The sequence below is a fragment of the Paramisgurnus dabryanus genome, chromosome 9 (genome assembly GCF_030506205.2).
Source record: "Paramisgurnus dabryanus chromosome 9, PD_genome_1.1, whole genome shotgun sequence".
Taxonomy (NCBI): domain Eukaryota; kingdom Metazoa; phylum Chordata; class Actinopteri; order Cypriniformes; family Cobitidae; genus Paramisgurnus; species Paramisgurnus dabryanus.
This window is the reverse complement of record NC_133345.1, coordinates 32,096,373-32,114,088: the sequence shown is the minus strand read 5'-3', so window position 1 is coordinate 32,114,088 and position 17,716 is coordinate 32,096,373. Positions and strand designations below refer to the sequence as shown.

The window sequence follows — 17,716 nt, the reverse complement described above, 5'->3', positions numbered from 1 at the left end:
GAGAGAGAGAGAGAGAGAGACTATGTGTGTGTATTAAAGAGATGATATGGTCATGATGACTCTGTGATGTTGAGGGTTTGGCTTTGTGAATATAAGGAGTGAATGACACTGAGATCTGTTGAGCTACAGGTGAAGATGGAGGCAGACGATTACACACTGAGAGGTAACAGCCAACAACCACTGAACAAACATTACATAAAGATTTCATTTTCTCTTTTATTATTCTCTTATACTTTAATGCTTTACACATCTACTATTTATTTTGTATGTTCATTGTTTTTTTTTGTCTTAATTTGGTTTTATTGTAACTTCTTAAGGGTTGATTCATCTCTCTTTTGTATTAATGCAGTGTGTGTTTATGTGTTGTTTTGTTTTGTTTAGTTTGTGATGTTCATTCATCTTTTTTACATTTGTGTGTGTGTGTAGGGAAGGAGATGGTGGATTTTATACGTCGGTATCTGACAGAGATTCGGGATCGTCGTGTCGTTCCAGATGTGCAGCCGGGTTACATGCATCCTCTGCTGCCCAGCTGTGCTCCCTATGAACCCGAGGACTGGAGTAACATCATGCAGGATGTTGAGAACATCATAATGCCCGGGGTCTGTCTATCTTTATATGTATATATACTGTATATTCTTAAACATGTAGTGCATGTAATGTCCTTTCTCTGTGTGTGTTGTAGGTGGTGCATTGGCAGAGTCCACACATGCATGCATATTTCCCTGCGCTGAACTCATGGCCGTCTCTGTTGGGTGATATGCTCGCAGACGCAATTAACTGCCTCGGCTTCACCTGGGTATGACAAAAAATATACAAACACACACACACACACACACCAAACTTTCTCTGTCAGTTTAATGTGTTGTGTTGAATGTGTGTCCTCTGTAGGCTTCGAGTCCAGCGTGCACTGAGCTTGAGATGTGTGTGTTGGACTGGTTGTGTAAAGGACTCGGTTTACCAGATCACTATTTACACCATCATCCACAGAGCAACGGAGGAGGAATACTGCAAGTAAACCCCGCACACAACACAACACGGCTATTATAACAGAAACTGGGGTTCTGGGTCAGGTCATAGATTACTAATCTACATTGATTATGTTTGTGCTGATGAATTCATACTGTTTATATTTGTTTCACCATTAGAGAAAAGCAAGCGTTAGACTGTGAAAGCATCTAATAATTGAATCTTTGTGTAAATGATGCTGGAAATGCAGTATGCCTGTGATGTATTGATGTGAATGTGTATAATATTGTGTATGTGTGTGTGTGTGTGTTGTAGAGTACTGTGAGTGAATGTACGCTGATGGCTCTTCTGGCTGCCCGGAAAGACAAAATCCTGCAGATGAAAAATGAATCGAGTCACGCTGACACAGATGAGTCTGTGCTGAACTCTAAACTCATCGCTTACGCCTCGGATCAGGTCTGTGACATATAATCATATCCTCATATAGACACAGCTATTCAGTTTTCTCCTCTGTGCTTGACTTAAGAGATCTGAAATGCATTTCCACCATTCAACCTATCTGAATCCTACTGTCCTGTTAAGAGGACATCCTGGGCTTTCTAGTAAAAAGTGACCAAAAAATTGACAAAATTTCCTTCAGTTTGTCGCACCCCACTTGTAATGTTGCTCTTCCCCAACACTTTGAGAAACGCTGGATTAAGAGCAACATGTTCCTATGTGTCTCCAAGAATGCTACAGTAAATATCATCTCAGATCAAATATCTCATTAAAACGTATAACCTTTAAATGCACATTGTGGTGAAAATGAAATGAATGTAAAAATAAAATACATGTGAAAATTTAATATAATGGGAAAAACACTTCAAGATGAATGTAATTCGGAACATTAAAGGCGGGGAGCATGATCTTAGAAAAACGCTTTGGAAAAGAGAGTCGGGCGTGTCTACTAACTATCATCGTTGCCTGGGTTGCGTATGTGTGGGGTCCAGATTCTATTGGGTTAGGGGCGTGTTTGTTTAGGTGATTTCAAATGTCAACGTTGGCTTTCAGAGATCGTGAACCACCGTCTTTAAAGTCCTGTTGTCCACTACTGTGGTCATAAAATTAAAATAAGTGTTTTTTTATTCTTGGCAACGTGTTTGTTACCACACCAACATTAGTTTTTAAAAGACAACAACAACTTTGTTTCCCTGCTTCTCAGGAGGATCAATAATCACCATTGTGTCTGTATATACTGTATGATTGTATTTAGGCTCATTCATCAGTGGAGAAAGCAGGTCTGATATCTCTGGTGAAGATCAGATTTCTGGAGACAGATGAGACATTTGCTTTGTGTGGAGAAACTCTACAGCGTGCCATTGATGAAGACAGAAAGAGAGGCTTCATACCTGTGATGGTGACTCTCTCTCTCTCTCTCAATCAGTACAGATCAATGCAGAAGTTTCAGATCAAGTGATTTCATTCAATCATGTGTGTTGTGTGTTTGTGTTCTGCAGTTGTGTGCGACTCTTGGCTCCACTGGTGTGTGTTCATTTGACCGACTGGAGGAACTGGGCCCAGTGTGTAAGTGTGTGTTAATAAACCTGAATGCAGGATATCATGAATGAAAATGATATGAACAGATGGTTCTGAACGATTAGCACACTCGTATACCATGGTATTTACACAGTACGGTACCGTAGTCATTTTTCTTATACGCTGTACGAATCTGTGTGCGTTCAGGTGCGCGCGAGGGGCTGTGGCTGCACGTGGATGCGGCGTACGCAGGCTCCGCCCTCCTCTGTCCTGAGCTGCGATACTTCACCAATGGAATCGAGTTTGCAGATTCTTTCGTCTTTAACCCATCCAAGTGGATGATGGTCCATTTTGACTGTACGGCATTTTGGTGAGATACTAAGGAATGATGCTTTCATTTTTCTGATGAGAAATTACTGACCGTCGAGGGAATGAAATGCTGAACTGTGTATGAATTTTCATAAAAGTGTAGAAATTCATTTTAAGCATCATTGTCACGAGTTCATAAGAGAGACGTCTCTGTGTTTGACCTGCAGGGTGAAGGATAAACTGAAGCTCCAGCAGACGTTTACCGTCGACCCGCTTTACCTGAGACACGATAACTCTGACACGACCGACTTCATGGTACAAACACGTTTTTACTCTTTGGTCGTTTTCCTTCTGTTCATTCAACTTCATCTTGTCGTTTCCACAGCACTGGCAGATTTCTCTGAGTCGACGCTTTCGTTCGCTGAAGTTGTGGTTTGTGATGCGTTCGTTCGGTCTGAAGAACCTGCAGGCTCACATAAGACACGTAAGAGTCGCCATCATCCGCCTGCCGGACGTCTATAAGACAAAAATCACCCGCGCTATAATAACATTTGCAGACTTTTGCATACATTTTAACATTTATCTTGTTTCGTCTGTGATGTCAGGGTGTGGAGATGGCAAAGCTGTTTGAGTCTTTGGTCAGGAAGGACACAAACTTCCAGATTCCGGCTCAGCGTCACCTCGGTCTCGTGGTTTTCTGCTTACGAGTGAGAGAAACGCATTTCAAACTCTGTTATTGTCATTATTGTTATTGCTTTATTTTATTGATTATCTTACATTTATTACCTCTGACCCTTCACCTCCTCCCCTCTCTGTTGCTCTGTCTTATCTAGAGATGTATGTTACACAATGAGGTTGAGAAAGGGTTTCATGGTTGCTGCGCTTGTATTGTGCCTTAAACCTCATAAAAAAAAGAGCAGAATTCTTTCTTTCGCAGGCGGGAAACGGTGCGACGCAGGAGTTACTGAGGAAACTGACTAAATCAGGTCAGATATTTCTGATTCCCGCTGCCATCGGAAACAAACTCATCATCCGCTTCACCGTCACGTCTCAGTTCACCAGCGTTCAGGACATCGAGAGGGACTGGAGTCTCATACGACAGACGGCCAGAGACGTGTTGCAGGCCCGGGGCGTCGCGCGTGAACCCAGTCTGACGTCTGACGAAGAAATCGCGCAGGAACAGGAAGAAGTCATGCTGACCATCCATTCGGAGCTGAGCAGGATGCGTCTGGAACCCATGATAGATGAGCGTTTGGTGCGGCAGGGACAGAGGCGAGCCATCCGCTCCTTGAGCTGCAGTGCCGAGCTCCCGCCCGCCAGACCTGACCGTGCCCACCGCCCGAACGAGACCCTGGCCCAGATCCCGGAGCGTCCGACGGAGTCCCGACAGCGAGCGCAGAAGCGACTGCTGAAGTTCAACAGCGTTCCGAGTCTGTCGCAGGTCTGGGCTCAGTGTGGGATGCAGCAGCTGTACCACCCCTTCAGAAGAGGCTGGGTCACCAGTCGGGCAAGCTGCTTTAACTGCTTCCCTTTAGCTGAGGGACGACCTCTACCCACCAAATAACACACAAGAACATTTACAGTGTTTACATACTGACAGCAACATCAAAATATAGACACACACACACAGAGGTTTCCAGCTTTATGGGAACATTCCATAGACATGATGGTTTTTATATCTGTACAAACTGTATATTCACTAAACCTCATTGAAAACTTTCAGCATTTATACATTTTGAAACAAACCTCATTTAGTTTTGACTTCTAATCAATCTAAATTGTGCCAGCACCGTGGTTAAGACGTTTACTATCATTGTGGGGACATGATAGTAAAACACAGTGTATAAACACCCGTACATGCGCGCACACACACAAACACACACAGGCAGATCTCACAAAATAATTTCTAAAACATTAGGACAAATCTCAAAATACTTTAGCTCTGCATTGTTTGTAGGCTTTTACAGACTTTACTTCTAGTCAATCTATTTTTAAATCCTAAGTCCTAATAAAACCGTTGTGTCTTTAAACATCATCATCTTATGTGAAATCTATGTAGAGTTTGTGAGCTGAATAAATGTGATTTGAGTTCATCGGTCTCTGTTATTGATCGATCTGAAAATCTCTTCTGTCATCCAGGAAGAACAGATGATCGCGCTAATATGTTTCATGTCGCATGACGTGAGGTCAGAAGAGAATTAAACTAGCGTCTAACCTGCCTGGATGTTTCTTCTATGCTTAGTAAGACTTTAACTATCTGTTTAAGGTGTGTTTGATTAGTCTTTGCATTGACTTTGTAATCTACTCATAGATGAATTCGCGTTTAGTGTGTACACCCCATTACAGTGAAACAGACGATCAATAAATGAAGAAGGTGACTGCAATCGCATATTGTGCAATATAATTTATTATTATACAATCCATTTATTCAGTTATACTCCACAATACTAGTCATTTTGTTGTTGTTAACTATTTCTAAATTATTAGTGAAATGTCCGTTTCAAGAATTTCTTAAACGTTTATAATAAATGGCAATCAAGTATAAAACTAGCATACAAAATAATAATAATGGAGAACCAGGAAAGTGTGAACTAAACACATGCACTTAATAGATTATGTAAGGGAAATTGATGACGGGCCGTTGAATTTTAAGAAAATAGTTACGCAGGTGTGCATTATTTTCAAATAATTCAAAGGACCGGAGTCAATTTTTCCTCTTATACCACGGTTACCACAGACATTGATCTGGTGATTATTTTAAGACATTTGACAAGTTGGGTGTGCTGTTTAAAGAAAATAATCAACACCCATGAAACATTTCTCAGCCAATAAGAATAAAGCATTCAACAGACCTGTGGTATAATTGTTAATATGGATTAGTTTAAACAGGACAAGAAGCTGTGTTTGATCACTAACCAGTAATAAACAGTAAGTTCTGCATTACTGGTAAGCAACATCTCTTCCTGTAAGTGTTGTGTTCCTCTCCAGTAATCAATAACACTACTAATACTAACACACTGTGGTACTGATGCTACTTACTAATAAAACATCATTAAAGTTTAATGCTGCCAGTTAAGATCTGCTGGTAAATGAAGGGGGTTAAAGAGACGTACGTCTTCTCGCTCTCACACAGAAAGTACATTGAATCAGAGGTCACAGTGGGGTTAAATCCATCTTCCACCAGCTTCAGCTTGATCTGTTTAAATGTGCGCGTCACCTCCATACAACTCTAGAGAGAGAAACATTTTATGATAGCAGTACAGGACATCGTGCGTCCGCTTCATAAGATAAACTTTACCTGAAGTCGTATAAAACGAGGTTGCGCGTAAGTAGGCAGGAAACGACGGACGTGGTTAAACATTTTGGTGCGTTCAAACTCCATGCCATCCCTTATTTTCATGGCAGCCATTCCGATGCGTCCCTCGTGGCCTTTACAAATTCAGAAATGTGCATACGGCCGTGTTAGTATACGCAAACCTGGAAAATTTGAATCGTATCGAGAGCAAACGTAGCATCTGCAAACCTGGAATTTTCACTCCGTAAACATTCACCTCCTCGACAAAATCCAGGAAACCGATGATGTCAGACACTTCAGTGGTGGCCACGTTCTCGCCCTTCCACCTAATAGCAGGAACCGATCAGAATCAATCATCAATGCAAAAGATTAAATCATAAACATTAAACCGTCAATCGAGTCTGATATTTAAGAGCAGCACAACATGACGCTGATACCTGAATGTGTCTCCGACTCGATCCTGAAAGTAGATAAAATTATCACCATCGATTTTCAGTAAATCTCCGCTGTTGAAATACACGTCGCCGCTCTTTAAAACATCACGTAACCTCTTCTTTTCAGTTTGACGCTCGTTTTGTGCATAACCCACAAAGGGAGCGATTTCTGTAATCTTAGACACCAGCAAACCGGTCTGCCCTGGAAACACATGGCACATTCACAAATAAACCACACAACTCAAGATATGTTATGAAGTGTTTGATGTTCTCCGTACGGGCCGAAACTGCACGTTTCATGTGTATGTACGTGACCTCTGACCTTTAGGCACCTCTACGCACAGGCCTTTGGAGTCTCTGACCGGCTCATCTCGCTCCGTGTCGTATTGAATCAGGCTATATGGGAATAGTTTCTGAGAAAAACATGATACGTGATTTGAACGGTCGGTCTTTAAACGACAGTGCTGTAAGCCCAGTGACGGAGGCTTACTCTGTGCAGGTAGCTGACACGGCCCACGGCTCCGATCTGTCCGGCGTAATTCACGAAACCTACGTTTCCCTCTGTGGAGGCGTAAAACTCTCTCACTTCAATTTTCCCAAATCGGTTTAGAAATTTCCTCCACACGTCTGCGCGAAGTCCATTGCCAACGGCCAAACGCACTCCGTGTTCTTTATCGTCACGTCTCTGAAAGACAAACGGATGAAAAACACCACCAAACAGGCTTTAGGACAAACACCTGCATGAAATATTCAACATAAAGTTCAATGCGGGGCTGGAATTTACACTTCAGCAGACTGTGAAACCTGAAATCAAACATCATCACATGTGATCTGACATTGCCCCTGTAAGTCATAATGCATTCAAGAGATCGGTTTCATCCACTCCTGAAGCTTTATTCCAAATAAAGAGTAGCGGCTATTCTGAGATCAGAGCCCAGCCCTTAAACCTTTCTCTCATTGGCTGTCAGGGCGATCACGTGATCGGAGCTCATGTGCTCTTTCAGAATCCTGTTTCAATGACCTAAGTCGGATTGTTTATATTCCTCCATCCAAATTCAAATCCCAAATCCGACATTTGATTTGAAACACTGGTGTAAATGTAAAGACTGAGACTGAAGCGAGCTGATATTTGCTGACGTGCACTTTAGAGTGGAAAGAAGAATTTGAAGTTATTTATAAGAACCAGCTGTGCTGGGATCAGTTTTCAGGGTACAGCAGCTGTACTGTTAAGAACACAGACGTAGTGTTTTAGCTAAACTTCACTGTAACAAAAGCACAATTCACACAAACAGATCCTTCACACATTTACACTGTTTCATTCACAGCTAAAATATTAAACATCATCATTTATGTTATATAGCAACGTTCTGTTACTGTCAGCTCGTAGAATTAACACACGACAAATACCAGTAAAACGACAGTAAAACTAGGCAGCTATATGAAACTGTGTCAATCTGCAGTTGGCCGGTGACATTTTTTATCAATTAACGCTGTCTGACAGTGTTTCTCTGAGCTGCCTTCATGGCGCCGAAGTCATTGTCTCATGAGGCAGCGAGGCAACAAGTCAGCCGCCTTAGCTTTCGGACGCAGTCATGTTTGAGTAACAATAATAATGGGTCATTTTAACCCAGCATGGTGTTTTGGCCTAACCCCGGGTTAAAACAACACTTCAAGCTTTTTTTTATTGAGGGACAGGACTAACGGGTGTTGTCAACTTCACCACCAGTTGGTCTGTGCAGCGCTGCATGATGACATCCAGGTATATGGAGAACTAGTCGAAAACAGAATTTTTCCATGTTTAAGTGCTATAATATGATAAAGATCAACCCAGTAACTTAGTTTTGGTAAATCATTCTCTGCAAGCATGTGAAAAAATAGCTAATTGAATTTTATCTCCCCTTCTGATGTCAAAAGGGATCTTATTATAATAATACCGCCCCATAATCTGCACTATCCAACCACAGCAGTGACATTTAGTGCAGATATCAGCTCATTTGCATTTTAAAGGACACACCCAAAACAGCACATTTTTGCTCACACCTACAAAGTGTCAATTTTAACATCTTAATAATAAATGATCTGTGGGGTGTTTTGAGCTAAAACTTCATATGTACTCTGAGGACACCAAAGATTTATTTAACATCTTAAAAAAGTCTCATGGTCGGTAATAAATATTCATGGCTGGTCAATTTTCTCAAGTCACTGGCCAATTTGCAGGTGTTGACAAAACTTTGTTTTAGGCCTTGTCTTGTTACTGTTAACATCTTCAAACAGATTTAATGATTTTACTTAAACTCAAGTTTAAACTGAGAGTTGGTTGAACCTCCTTATTGAAACGGGCCTTAGTTGTATTGTGTATCTTTGTGTTTTACCTCTGGTGTGTTGCACAGATAGCGAAGAACCTCTCCGATATACTGAATCACAGTCACGTTATACAGCCGACACTCCTCCCAAAACCGAGATGCAGAAAACTTGTGACGCAAAATGATAGTTGAACCTAAATTTTAAAGACATGATTATAATAATAATAATTATTCTTATAGAAACATCATTTATTTTGACTGCACCTGACCGGACTATTGGCGTTAACAGTATTAGAAACTTAAAACACTAAGAAGATTTCTGTGGATTTTTGATGATCGTGAACTTTAAAGGTCACATTCTTCCTGATCCCATTTTTTTAAAGCCTAGTTAGTGTGTAATGTTGCTATAATAGCATAAATAATACCTGTAAAATGATAAAGCTCAAAGTTCACTGCCAGGCGATTTATTTTCTTTAACAGAATTCCTCTTTCAAAGCGTACAGTGAATGGCCGGTTTGGACTACAGTCCTCTTCTTCCTGATTTAATGACGTCGAACCGTTTTTTGACTAAACTCCGCCCACAGGAATACGTCAGTTGCCAGCTAAGCTAAGCTGATATCGAATCACAACACACTAAACAAACTATACAATCAGAACTTGTTACGTACTTCTGAAGAAGGGACTTCATAGAACAAGGAAGACCGATTTTAGGTCAGTGAAAACAGCGCTATACAGATAAGTAAAAATGTGTGAAAAATACCACGTTTTTTACACGTGAAACATGAACACATGTTATATTGCGCACTGTAAACACAATCAAAGCTTTAAAAACACAGAAAGAATGAGACCTTTAGCCCAGTTTCTCCTCCGCACAGTTTTACACTTAATTCACAAAGACGTCTTTCACAAACACACACAAGCTAATCTCTTAAACACTAATCTCACGATGTACTTTGAACACAAGCACCTGTCTCAACAGAGCCCAGGAAACCAATGAGAAAGCCTGCGGTGTGATACAGTGGGAGAGTCACATAAATGACATCACGTTCTGTTACGCCATTGGACGCCAACACAGCCAGCGCAGCGAGCAGACGGGTTTGATTGATCACAGCAGCTTTAGGAAGACCTGAAACACACACACACACATCAGTATTAGGGTCAAATCAAACCACGTTCACAACCCATGAACATCAGTTACTCACGACTGACAACAATCACTGTCAAATGAAACTGTAAAATCGTGTTGCCATTCTGCAAAACAATAACAGAAAATCTCTTGATTTAAACGAGGGTTTCAGCAGTAACAACAGAAATAAACAAGCGCAAGTTTTGGTAAACTTCTACAAAGAATCAATAACAACAGAGTCCTTTTAGAGCAGTTTATTTCTGATAAAAAGCTAAACAAATTCAAATAGCGCTGATCCCCTCAAATCAAAACATTTGTTATTATTGATGAGGTATTTGTTTCAGAGTTCAGTTTAGACACTAGTCAGACATTAAACAAACAGAAACCGGAAGTTAAGTCCAGACGCGTAACCAAAACAACACGTGTGCGTCCAATGAAACCATCTAAGTGCCATCTATGAGTTCACTCTGACTCAAATGTCCAATAGTTTGTAATGAATCAAAGACTGTGTGTTTATCTGTGTGTGTCTGTGTGTTACCTGTGGTTCCAGATGTGTATATGTAGACCGCAGGGGAAGTAAAGGACACGTTTGCTCTGTATGACTGAGGAACATCTGAGTCTGAGGACTCCAGCATACTCAGACTCTTCACACGTGATGATGATGATGATGATCTGAGCTCTTCATTCATGATAAATATCATCACATCATCCAGGTCTTCATAAACCTCCTCAACAGCTGCCTGCAACTCTGAGACCTAAACAAACAAAAACATCACTGCTGAACATTCATCTGAATTCAAAGACTAATCTTTTTCACAGAGTCATAAACGTTTACCATGGTATTCATCATTTCTAAATAGGTTTCTTACTGGCATACAGACGGTAGCAACCATAACTTTAGTTAGTTAACTTACCTTGGAAATGTTCCCAAGGTCCACACATCTAGTTTTATCTAAATAGAAATTCCACCACACAATTATTTACATATTTGTTGTGTGGAGAAGATCTGTAAATCACTCGTGCTGAACTTTACTTTCACAGCATGTTTGTTTGTTTGTTTGTGTTTTTACCCTGTGCGTGCGCGCGTGCGTGTGTAGGTTTCTCACCTGCTGACGCGATCAGAACTTTGGCGCCACGGCAGCATCTGAAGCTCGAGATCAAACTCCTCGCTCTGATGCTGGTGTTGAGCAGCGCGCATGCGCAACCGAGTTTCGCCAACGCGAGCCAGCAGAAGATGAACGCGGGCTCGTTCAGCATGAACAGAACCGCCGGGTCTCCAGATCTCAGAACCGACACGGCACGTAACGCGTTTGCTATTTTATTGCTCTCTCTGTCCGCGTCTTTAAATGAGTAACGTTTAGTCTCGAACACGATAAACGTTTTGTTCGGTCGCGTTTTGACTTGTTCTAGAAATCTGTCCAGCGCGAAAAACGGGGGTCGCCGCCGACTGCGGGAAACAAACTTGACTAAAATCCGCAGCAACTCTATGTGATAGAGAAAGTCCGTCCAGAAAAACGGGAAAATCAGTTTAAGAATGAGAGGAAAAGCGACCAGGCAGACCAGCAGAACCGATTCAAGAAACATCTTTGAGATGCGTTCGGTGTTTGGGCTCAAGATCTGAACTTTCAGCGCACTCTTGTTGTCGTGAAGGAGGAGGTTATCAACACAGATTTATTCACGTCATAGTTTTCTTTCACAATAGCGTTTACAAATCAAGCACTTAAAAAATACCGAAGATTTCATCTTTTATTTATTTATTGACGTGGTCAAAGTTGGTTATTTAATGGCAAGGGTCATGTCTATAGAGTGAATTTTGTGCCATAATTAAACAAACAAATCCAAAAACATGTAAATGTACTGCTACTGTATACATTTGCCAACCCCTTTTTAGGTAAATGTTTGCGCCACCATCTTTGAGCTCCTTTATGTATTAAGACTTCAGGCAGGGCCGGTTCTAAACATTTGGAGGCCCCTCGCAGCCCTCACATTTTTAGAATAACAGTGGCCCTGATATATTTTAAAATAATTAATCCCTGTGTTCCTGTAGGATTATTTTCCACAAATTTAGATTTACAGTATTCATTATTTAAAACTAAAACGAAGTATAGACAAAGTTAAAGCAGAACAGATAAAGACAATTCAGAAAAACAACTAATATTATGCTGATTAAAATATGCTGATTTAGTTGGCTTATTTATTCTGCCATTATAAATTATTACAAAAATGCGATTACAGTACAGAATATATACATCATAATCTACTTGTTGTATGTGTTTGCGTGTACTGTTATGTTTTAAATGAAAAAACTTCCAAAATAAGCAAATAATTTCATAAGCTCATGTCTTATCTACACTCACCTAAAGGATTATTAGGAACACCATACTAATACTGTGTTGGATCCCCTTTCGCCATCAGAACTGCCTTAATTCTATGTGGCATTGATTCAACAAGGTGCTGAAAGCATTCTTTAGAAATGTTGGCCCATATTGATAGGATAGCATCTTGCAGTCGATGGAGATTTGTGGGATGCACATTTACTTGGTTCCACTGATTAGTACTGTACCTATCAGTTAAACGACAATCTGGAATGCAGTTATGAGACTCTGAGAACGATCCAATCACATGAGGTCAAAAGCTTATAAATAAAACAATATTGATTTACTTACAACATAATTATGAATGTTTGGGGCACACAGTGCTGCGCCCCAAGGCCAATCTGAAACCAGCCAATTAGAGCTCAGTCTCAAGTCACATGCTTTAACCCCATTTACTGACCTACATAGACACACATTTGGGGTGCGCCTCAGACACACAAACATGTCACACACGTTTAGATTTTTTTAAATAAATAATAAAATGACTTATATTGAAATAGTACAACTAAATGTACTAGCGCCCCTTATTGACCAGATCCCAGTGCCTATACCCCGTCTCATTCTCTGGAATTCTCTCCTGTTGGTGATAAGAAACTCAGCAAACCTGGACTGTTTTAAGTCGTCCATAAATACTTATCCTTTTTCAAATTGCCTTCTATTGCTGATTGATTATTACTAACTTCTTTCTGTTGTATGTGTATAATAATCTCTTATATTATGGTGCTTTGAATTTATAATGCAAGAAAGTGCATTATAAATCAAATGTATTATATTCCCTGCAGAAAAATAACAGCTAAAACCAACCTATGCTGGATGACTGGTGTTCTAGCCTGGTTTTAGCTTGTTAAGCTGGTGTATCAGGCTGGTTTAGCACGGAAGTAGCTGGTTTAAGCTGGCCCGAATTCCAGCCTGGTCAAGTTGGTGGGTCAGCTGGTTTTACCTGGTAGATCTGGTCTTCCAGACCGCACAGCTAGGACCAATTTGAAAAGGATTAATATTTTGTAGAAGTTTATCTTGTTCTGAATGCTTCAGTGACTGTGATCCTGGTTAGTAGGTACTGGTCACTCTGTCCAGTCAGTCGATGTTGGGTTTATTGTGTCCCTTACACCCTCTGGCTTCATTTAAGAGTTTCATTTATTATCCTGCATCTCTTCCTATCAGCAGGACCCTCCATGACCAGCTGACATGAATTTACCAGCCAAAGTCAATCTGGGGTTCTGCTTGACTAACCCTGGCTTAGCTGGTTAAGTTACTTGACCATGTTGCATAACACATTGTTGTATGATTGCATTGGTTGACCTGCTTTAGCCAGAGCAGGCAGATTTTTCTATAAATCCATTTAAAGAGATCAGATGCAATTGAAATTGTAAATGTAAATCTTAAATCAGACTTTTAATGGAATCTGCCAACAGACCAGTCTTTCTGAATGACCTGAGGCCGGGATTTAAAGTGAAAGTTGATGAACGTCTAATACGTGCCGAGAGAATTTGTTTAATTTTTATTGTCTCAGAATTTATTGGCTTTTAGGTCAGAGCTCCTCAGATTTTGTAGCTATTTTTTAATTTCCCTTTGATGTATGGTAAATACTTGTTTACCTGTAGTGCCTTGAACTGGGATTTCCTTTTCTGAGCTGCGGAGGTCTCATGGCTGGAATAATTGTGTCCCAATAACTTGCACACTTGTTAGTGTTTGACAAACCACAGATGAAACATGTTGCCATAGAAGCATTTACCTACTCAAGTTGGTTAAGACAATGAACTACAGTCAGGTCGAGACCATGATGAGAACTACGAGCATGCAGATGAGCTTCCCTGAGACGGTTTCTGGCAGTTTGTGCAGAAATTCTTTGGTTATGCAAACCGTTGTTGCAGCAGCTGAAAGCCATGGAAAAGACTGAAAGCTCTATAATATTTCGTTTGCTGTCCGTGTATGCACCATAGACCGTAAAAAAAATAGGTATGCACACATTTCTGTAAGCTGTGCACACTGTGCCCCCTTAAAAAAATTGGTGCATGACGCCCCTGGAAACACTTTATATCCAAATGTCAAAAAACGTACATCAAAATCAATGACCAGCACTAATAAAGCATCAATCTTACAGATCATTAACCAAAAAAGTTTAGTGTTTAGTTACTCTTTAAAAGTATATAAGTAGCATTAATGTTGGGCCAGTGTGCTGTGGTGTGTTACGAGCAGGGTGTGGGGGGCCTCTGTGGGTGAGAAAGTCCAGGGCCACTTTTCAGTCCCAGTCCGCACCCCACAGGTGTGGCATATCAAGATGCTGATTAGACAGCATGATTATTGCACAGGTGTGCCTTAGGCTGACCACAATAAAAGCCCACTCTGGAATGTGCAGTTTTATCACACAGCACAGTGCCACAGATGTCGCAAGTTTTAAGGGAGCGTGCAATTGGCATCCAGGTTACAGGAATGTCCATCAGAACTGTTGCCTGTGAATTAAATGTTAATTTCTCTACCATAAGCTGTCTCCAGAGGTGTTTGAGAATTTGGCAGTACATCCAACTAGCCTCACAACCGTAGACCACATGTAACCCCAGCATCTTCACCTCCAACATCGTCTGAGACCAGACACCTGGACAGCTTCTGCAACAATCGGTTTGCATAATCAAAGAATTTCTGCATAAACTGCCAGAAACCGTCTCAGGGAAGCTCATCTGCATTCTCATCATCCTCATTGAGGTCTCGACCTGATGGCAGTTTGTCTTCATAACCGACTTCAGTGGGCAAATGCTCATGTTCGATGGCCTCTGGCAGTTTGGGGAGGTGTTCTCTTCTCAGATGAATCCCGGTTTTCACTCTACAGGGCAGATGGCAGACAAACGTGTTTGCTGATGTCAACGTCGTGGATCGAGTGGCCCATGGGGGCAGTGGGGTTATGGTATGGGCAGGCGTATGTTATGGACAACAAACACAGGTGCATTTTAATGATGACATTTTGAACGCACAGAGATACTGTGATGAGATCCTGAGGCCTGTTGTTGTGCCATTCATCCACGATCAATGATAATGCACAGCCCTATGTTGCAATGATCTGTACACAATTCCTGGAAGTTGAAAACATCCCAGTTCTTGCATGGCCAGCATATTCACCGGACATGTCACCCATTGAGCTTGTTTTGGGATGCTCTTGATCGGCGTATATGACAGCATGGTCCAGTTCCTGCCAATATCCAGCACATCCATTAAAGATGAGTGGACCAACATCCCACAATCAACAACCTGATCGACTACGTGAGCCAAATGTTGATCACATCAGATACTGACTGGTTTTCGGCCCCTCCTGCACCTTTCGGAGTGGCCAGCATAAGGCACACCTGTACAATAATCATGCATCTTGATATATCAAACCTGTGATGTGGATGGATTATCTCTGTGCTCACTAACACAGATTTAGACAGATGAGTGTACAATATTTGAAAAATAAAGACTCTTTTGTGTACATAGAAAAAGTCTTAAACCTTTGAGTTCAACTCATGAAAAATAGGGTCAAAAACAAGTTTTGGTCAATGTAGGCCGTTAATTTAGTGCCAGAACTGCGGTGACTTCACAGGAATGTTGCATAATTTTAAGAAAACAAGCAGAGGGAGAATTCGTGTTGAGAGAAGCATCGCTATCAGTGCTTGGAACGGCTCCTGATAGCAGCTGGTTTACTACAGCTGAAAAATCAAACCCAGTGACCTGTCGCTATCAAAATACACGCCAGCTTTCATTCTGCAGCTTTCAGCAGTGAATCAGTCATGAAAAGACATTGGCTGTATTTTCAGGGTCCTATAGTCTAATTCCCAGAGTGCACTGCAGTATAAGCAGACCTGAGACTGATTGTGTGTTTGGATATTTGGGTGTTAGTCTGCATCTGAACCTCTCAAGGTTACAGTGATAGCAGAGCTATGGGAGGCCGGCTATACATTGATAAAGTTCACTGTTTCACTGACTTGTTTATGTAGGTTAAAGGAAAATGTTTTGACTTGCCAATGTTATTTGCTTTTTACAGTAAAGCAAAGTGTAAATCACTCCAAAACGACATGAAATATCTCAGGCAAACTGCACATGTCTGCCAATATAAACACACTGACAATTTGATTTTGTCCAGTGTTGGGCAGTAGCTTCATTACAAGTAGCGAAGCTAGTAGTTGAACTACATTTTTCAGTAGCTTGGTGGTAGCTTAGTTGCTTTCTAAATCAAATAGCTTTTCAGTAGCTAAGCTCTTTTTTTGACCAAGTAGTGAGGTAGCTTCCACACAAGCTACAAATATCCAAACATTTCTGAAGTCGTCCTGAATTTGAGAATAAGCGCGTCATTTTTTATCGATACAGGACGTCGTTTGTCCCGTATTTTCGAGATGTGCAGCCTTCCTTCCTTCATACAAAACATTACCACTCGCATTCTGTGAAGACTCCTCTGACTGGGTTATGTCATCAAGCCAAGCTAATATAAAAACATGTAATAAATATTACAATTGAAACTATTAATAGACCACGATTGGAGACCCCTGTGTTAAGACATGTCAGGGCAAGGAGGTGTTTTAAATTAAGCCAGCTCACTATTGATGTAGCTTAGCTTGCTACATTTCCCAGGGGGGGGGGGTAGCTTCAGTGTACACTCTAAAAACAAACGGTGCAATATAGCACCAAAAGTGGTTCTTTGCTCGTAATCATAGAAGAACCGTTTTTAGTGCCATAAAGCACCAGTGAAGCACCTGTGTAGAACCACATAGTGCCATGTAGAACCATATGTGGTGCTAAAGTGGTGCTATATGGCCCCCATATGGTTCTACACAGGTGCTTCACCGGTGCCATATGGCACTAAAAACGGTTATTTTATGATTACGAGCAAAGAACCGCTTTTGGTGCTATATAGCACCGTTTTTTTTCAGAGTGTAGTGAAGCTTCATTAACTGGTAGCTTAGCTCACTACATTTTCCAAGTAGCTTGCCCAACACTGATTTTGTCATTATTTAACATTAATAACAATGAAAATCTGAACAGTCATGTGACTTGTTTAGATGACCTGCTGCTGTTTGTTATAACTTATAACCAGCAGGTTTGCGAGAATGTGTTGATTGTGGCCTTTAAAACGATTGTGTATATTGAGCACTGCTTTTCTATTCGGTCCTTTACTTTTCATTGCACTCTTCGATCAAAACAACATATTTATTACTATCTGTAGTGACAACTAACCCCGGTCCCGCTGGTACAGTAATTACAGAAATCGCCATCGAACGCGTTTGGAGAAGCATGCGCTCGCGTTGCGTCATGTCGATCCATGATAAGAATGTGCTTCTGTCAGGATCTTCCCGGCTGCACTTTCCCATGTCACGTTGTTTCAGGAATTTCGCTCCACGACCCTTGCCAGCGGCCGCGCGCGCGCACTA

General features: G+C 41.1%; 2 protein-coding genes across 2 annotated transcripts; one reads left to right on the top strand and one right to left on the bottom strand.

Moving 5' to 3' along the window:
• Nucleotides 1-23: 23 nt before the first annotated feature.
• On the top strand, nt 24-4,881 carry hdc (histidine decarboxylase). Its single transcript, XM_065283865.2, has 12 exons — nt 24-163; nt 427-599; nt 683-796; nt 889-1,011; nt 1,282-1,422; nt 2,219-2,362; nt 2,463-2,529; nt 2,689-2,851; nt 3,018-3,105; nt 3,176-3,274; nt 3,396-3,497; nt 3,728-4,881. The coding sequence occupies exons 1-12, from the start codon at nt 103-105 to the stop codon at nt 4,352-4,354; spliced, it is 1,902 nt and encodes a 633-aa protein (XP_065139937.2). The 5' UTR covers nt 24-102; the 3' UTR covers nt 4,355-4,881.
• A 300-nt stretch (nt 4,882-5,181) lies between these two features.
• On the bottom strand, nt 5,182-11,790 carry LOC135773942 (long-chain fatty acid transport protein 2). The gene is made up of 10 exons (XM_065283866.2): nt 11,055-11,790; nt 10,487-10,696; nt 9,790-9,948; nt 8,892-9,016; nt 7,010-7,204; nt 6,842-6,932; nt 6,523-6,721; nt 6,314-6,411; nt 6,089-6,219; nt 5,182-6,019 (listed from the first exon to the last, which is right to left on the bottom strand). The coding sequence occupies exons 1-10, from the start codon at nt 11,530-11,532 to the stop codon at nt 5,843-5,845; spliced, it is 1,863 nt and encodes a 620-aa protein (XP_065139938.2). The 5' UTR covers nt 11,533-11,790; the 3' UTR covers nt 5,182-5,842.
• Nucleotides 11,791-17,716: the final 5,926 nt, after the last annotated feature.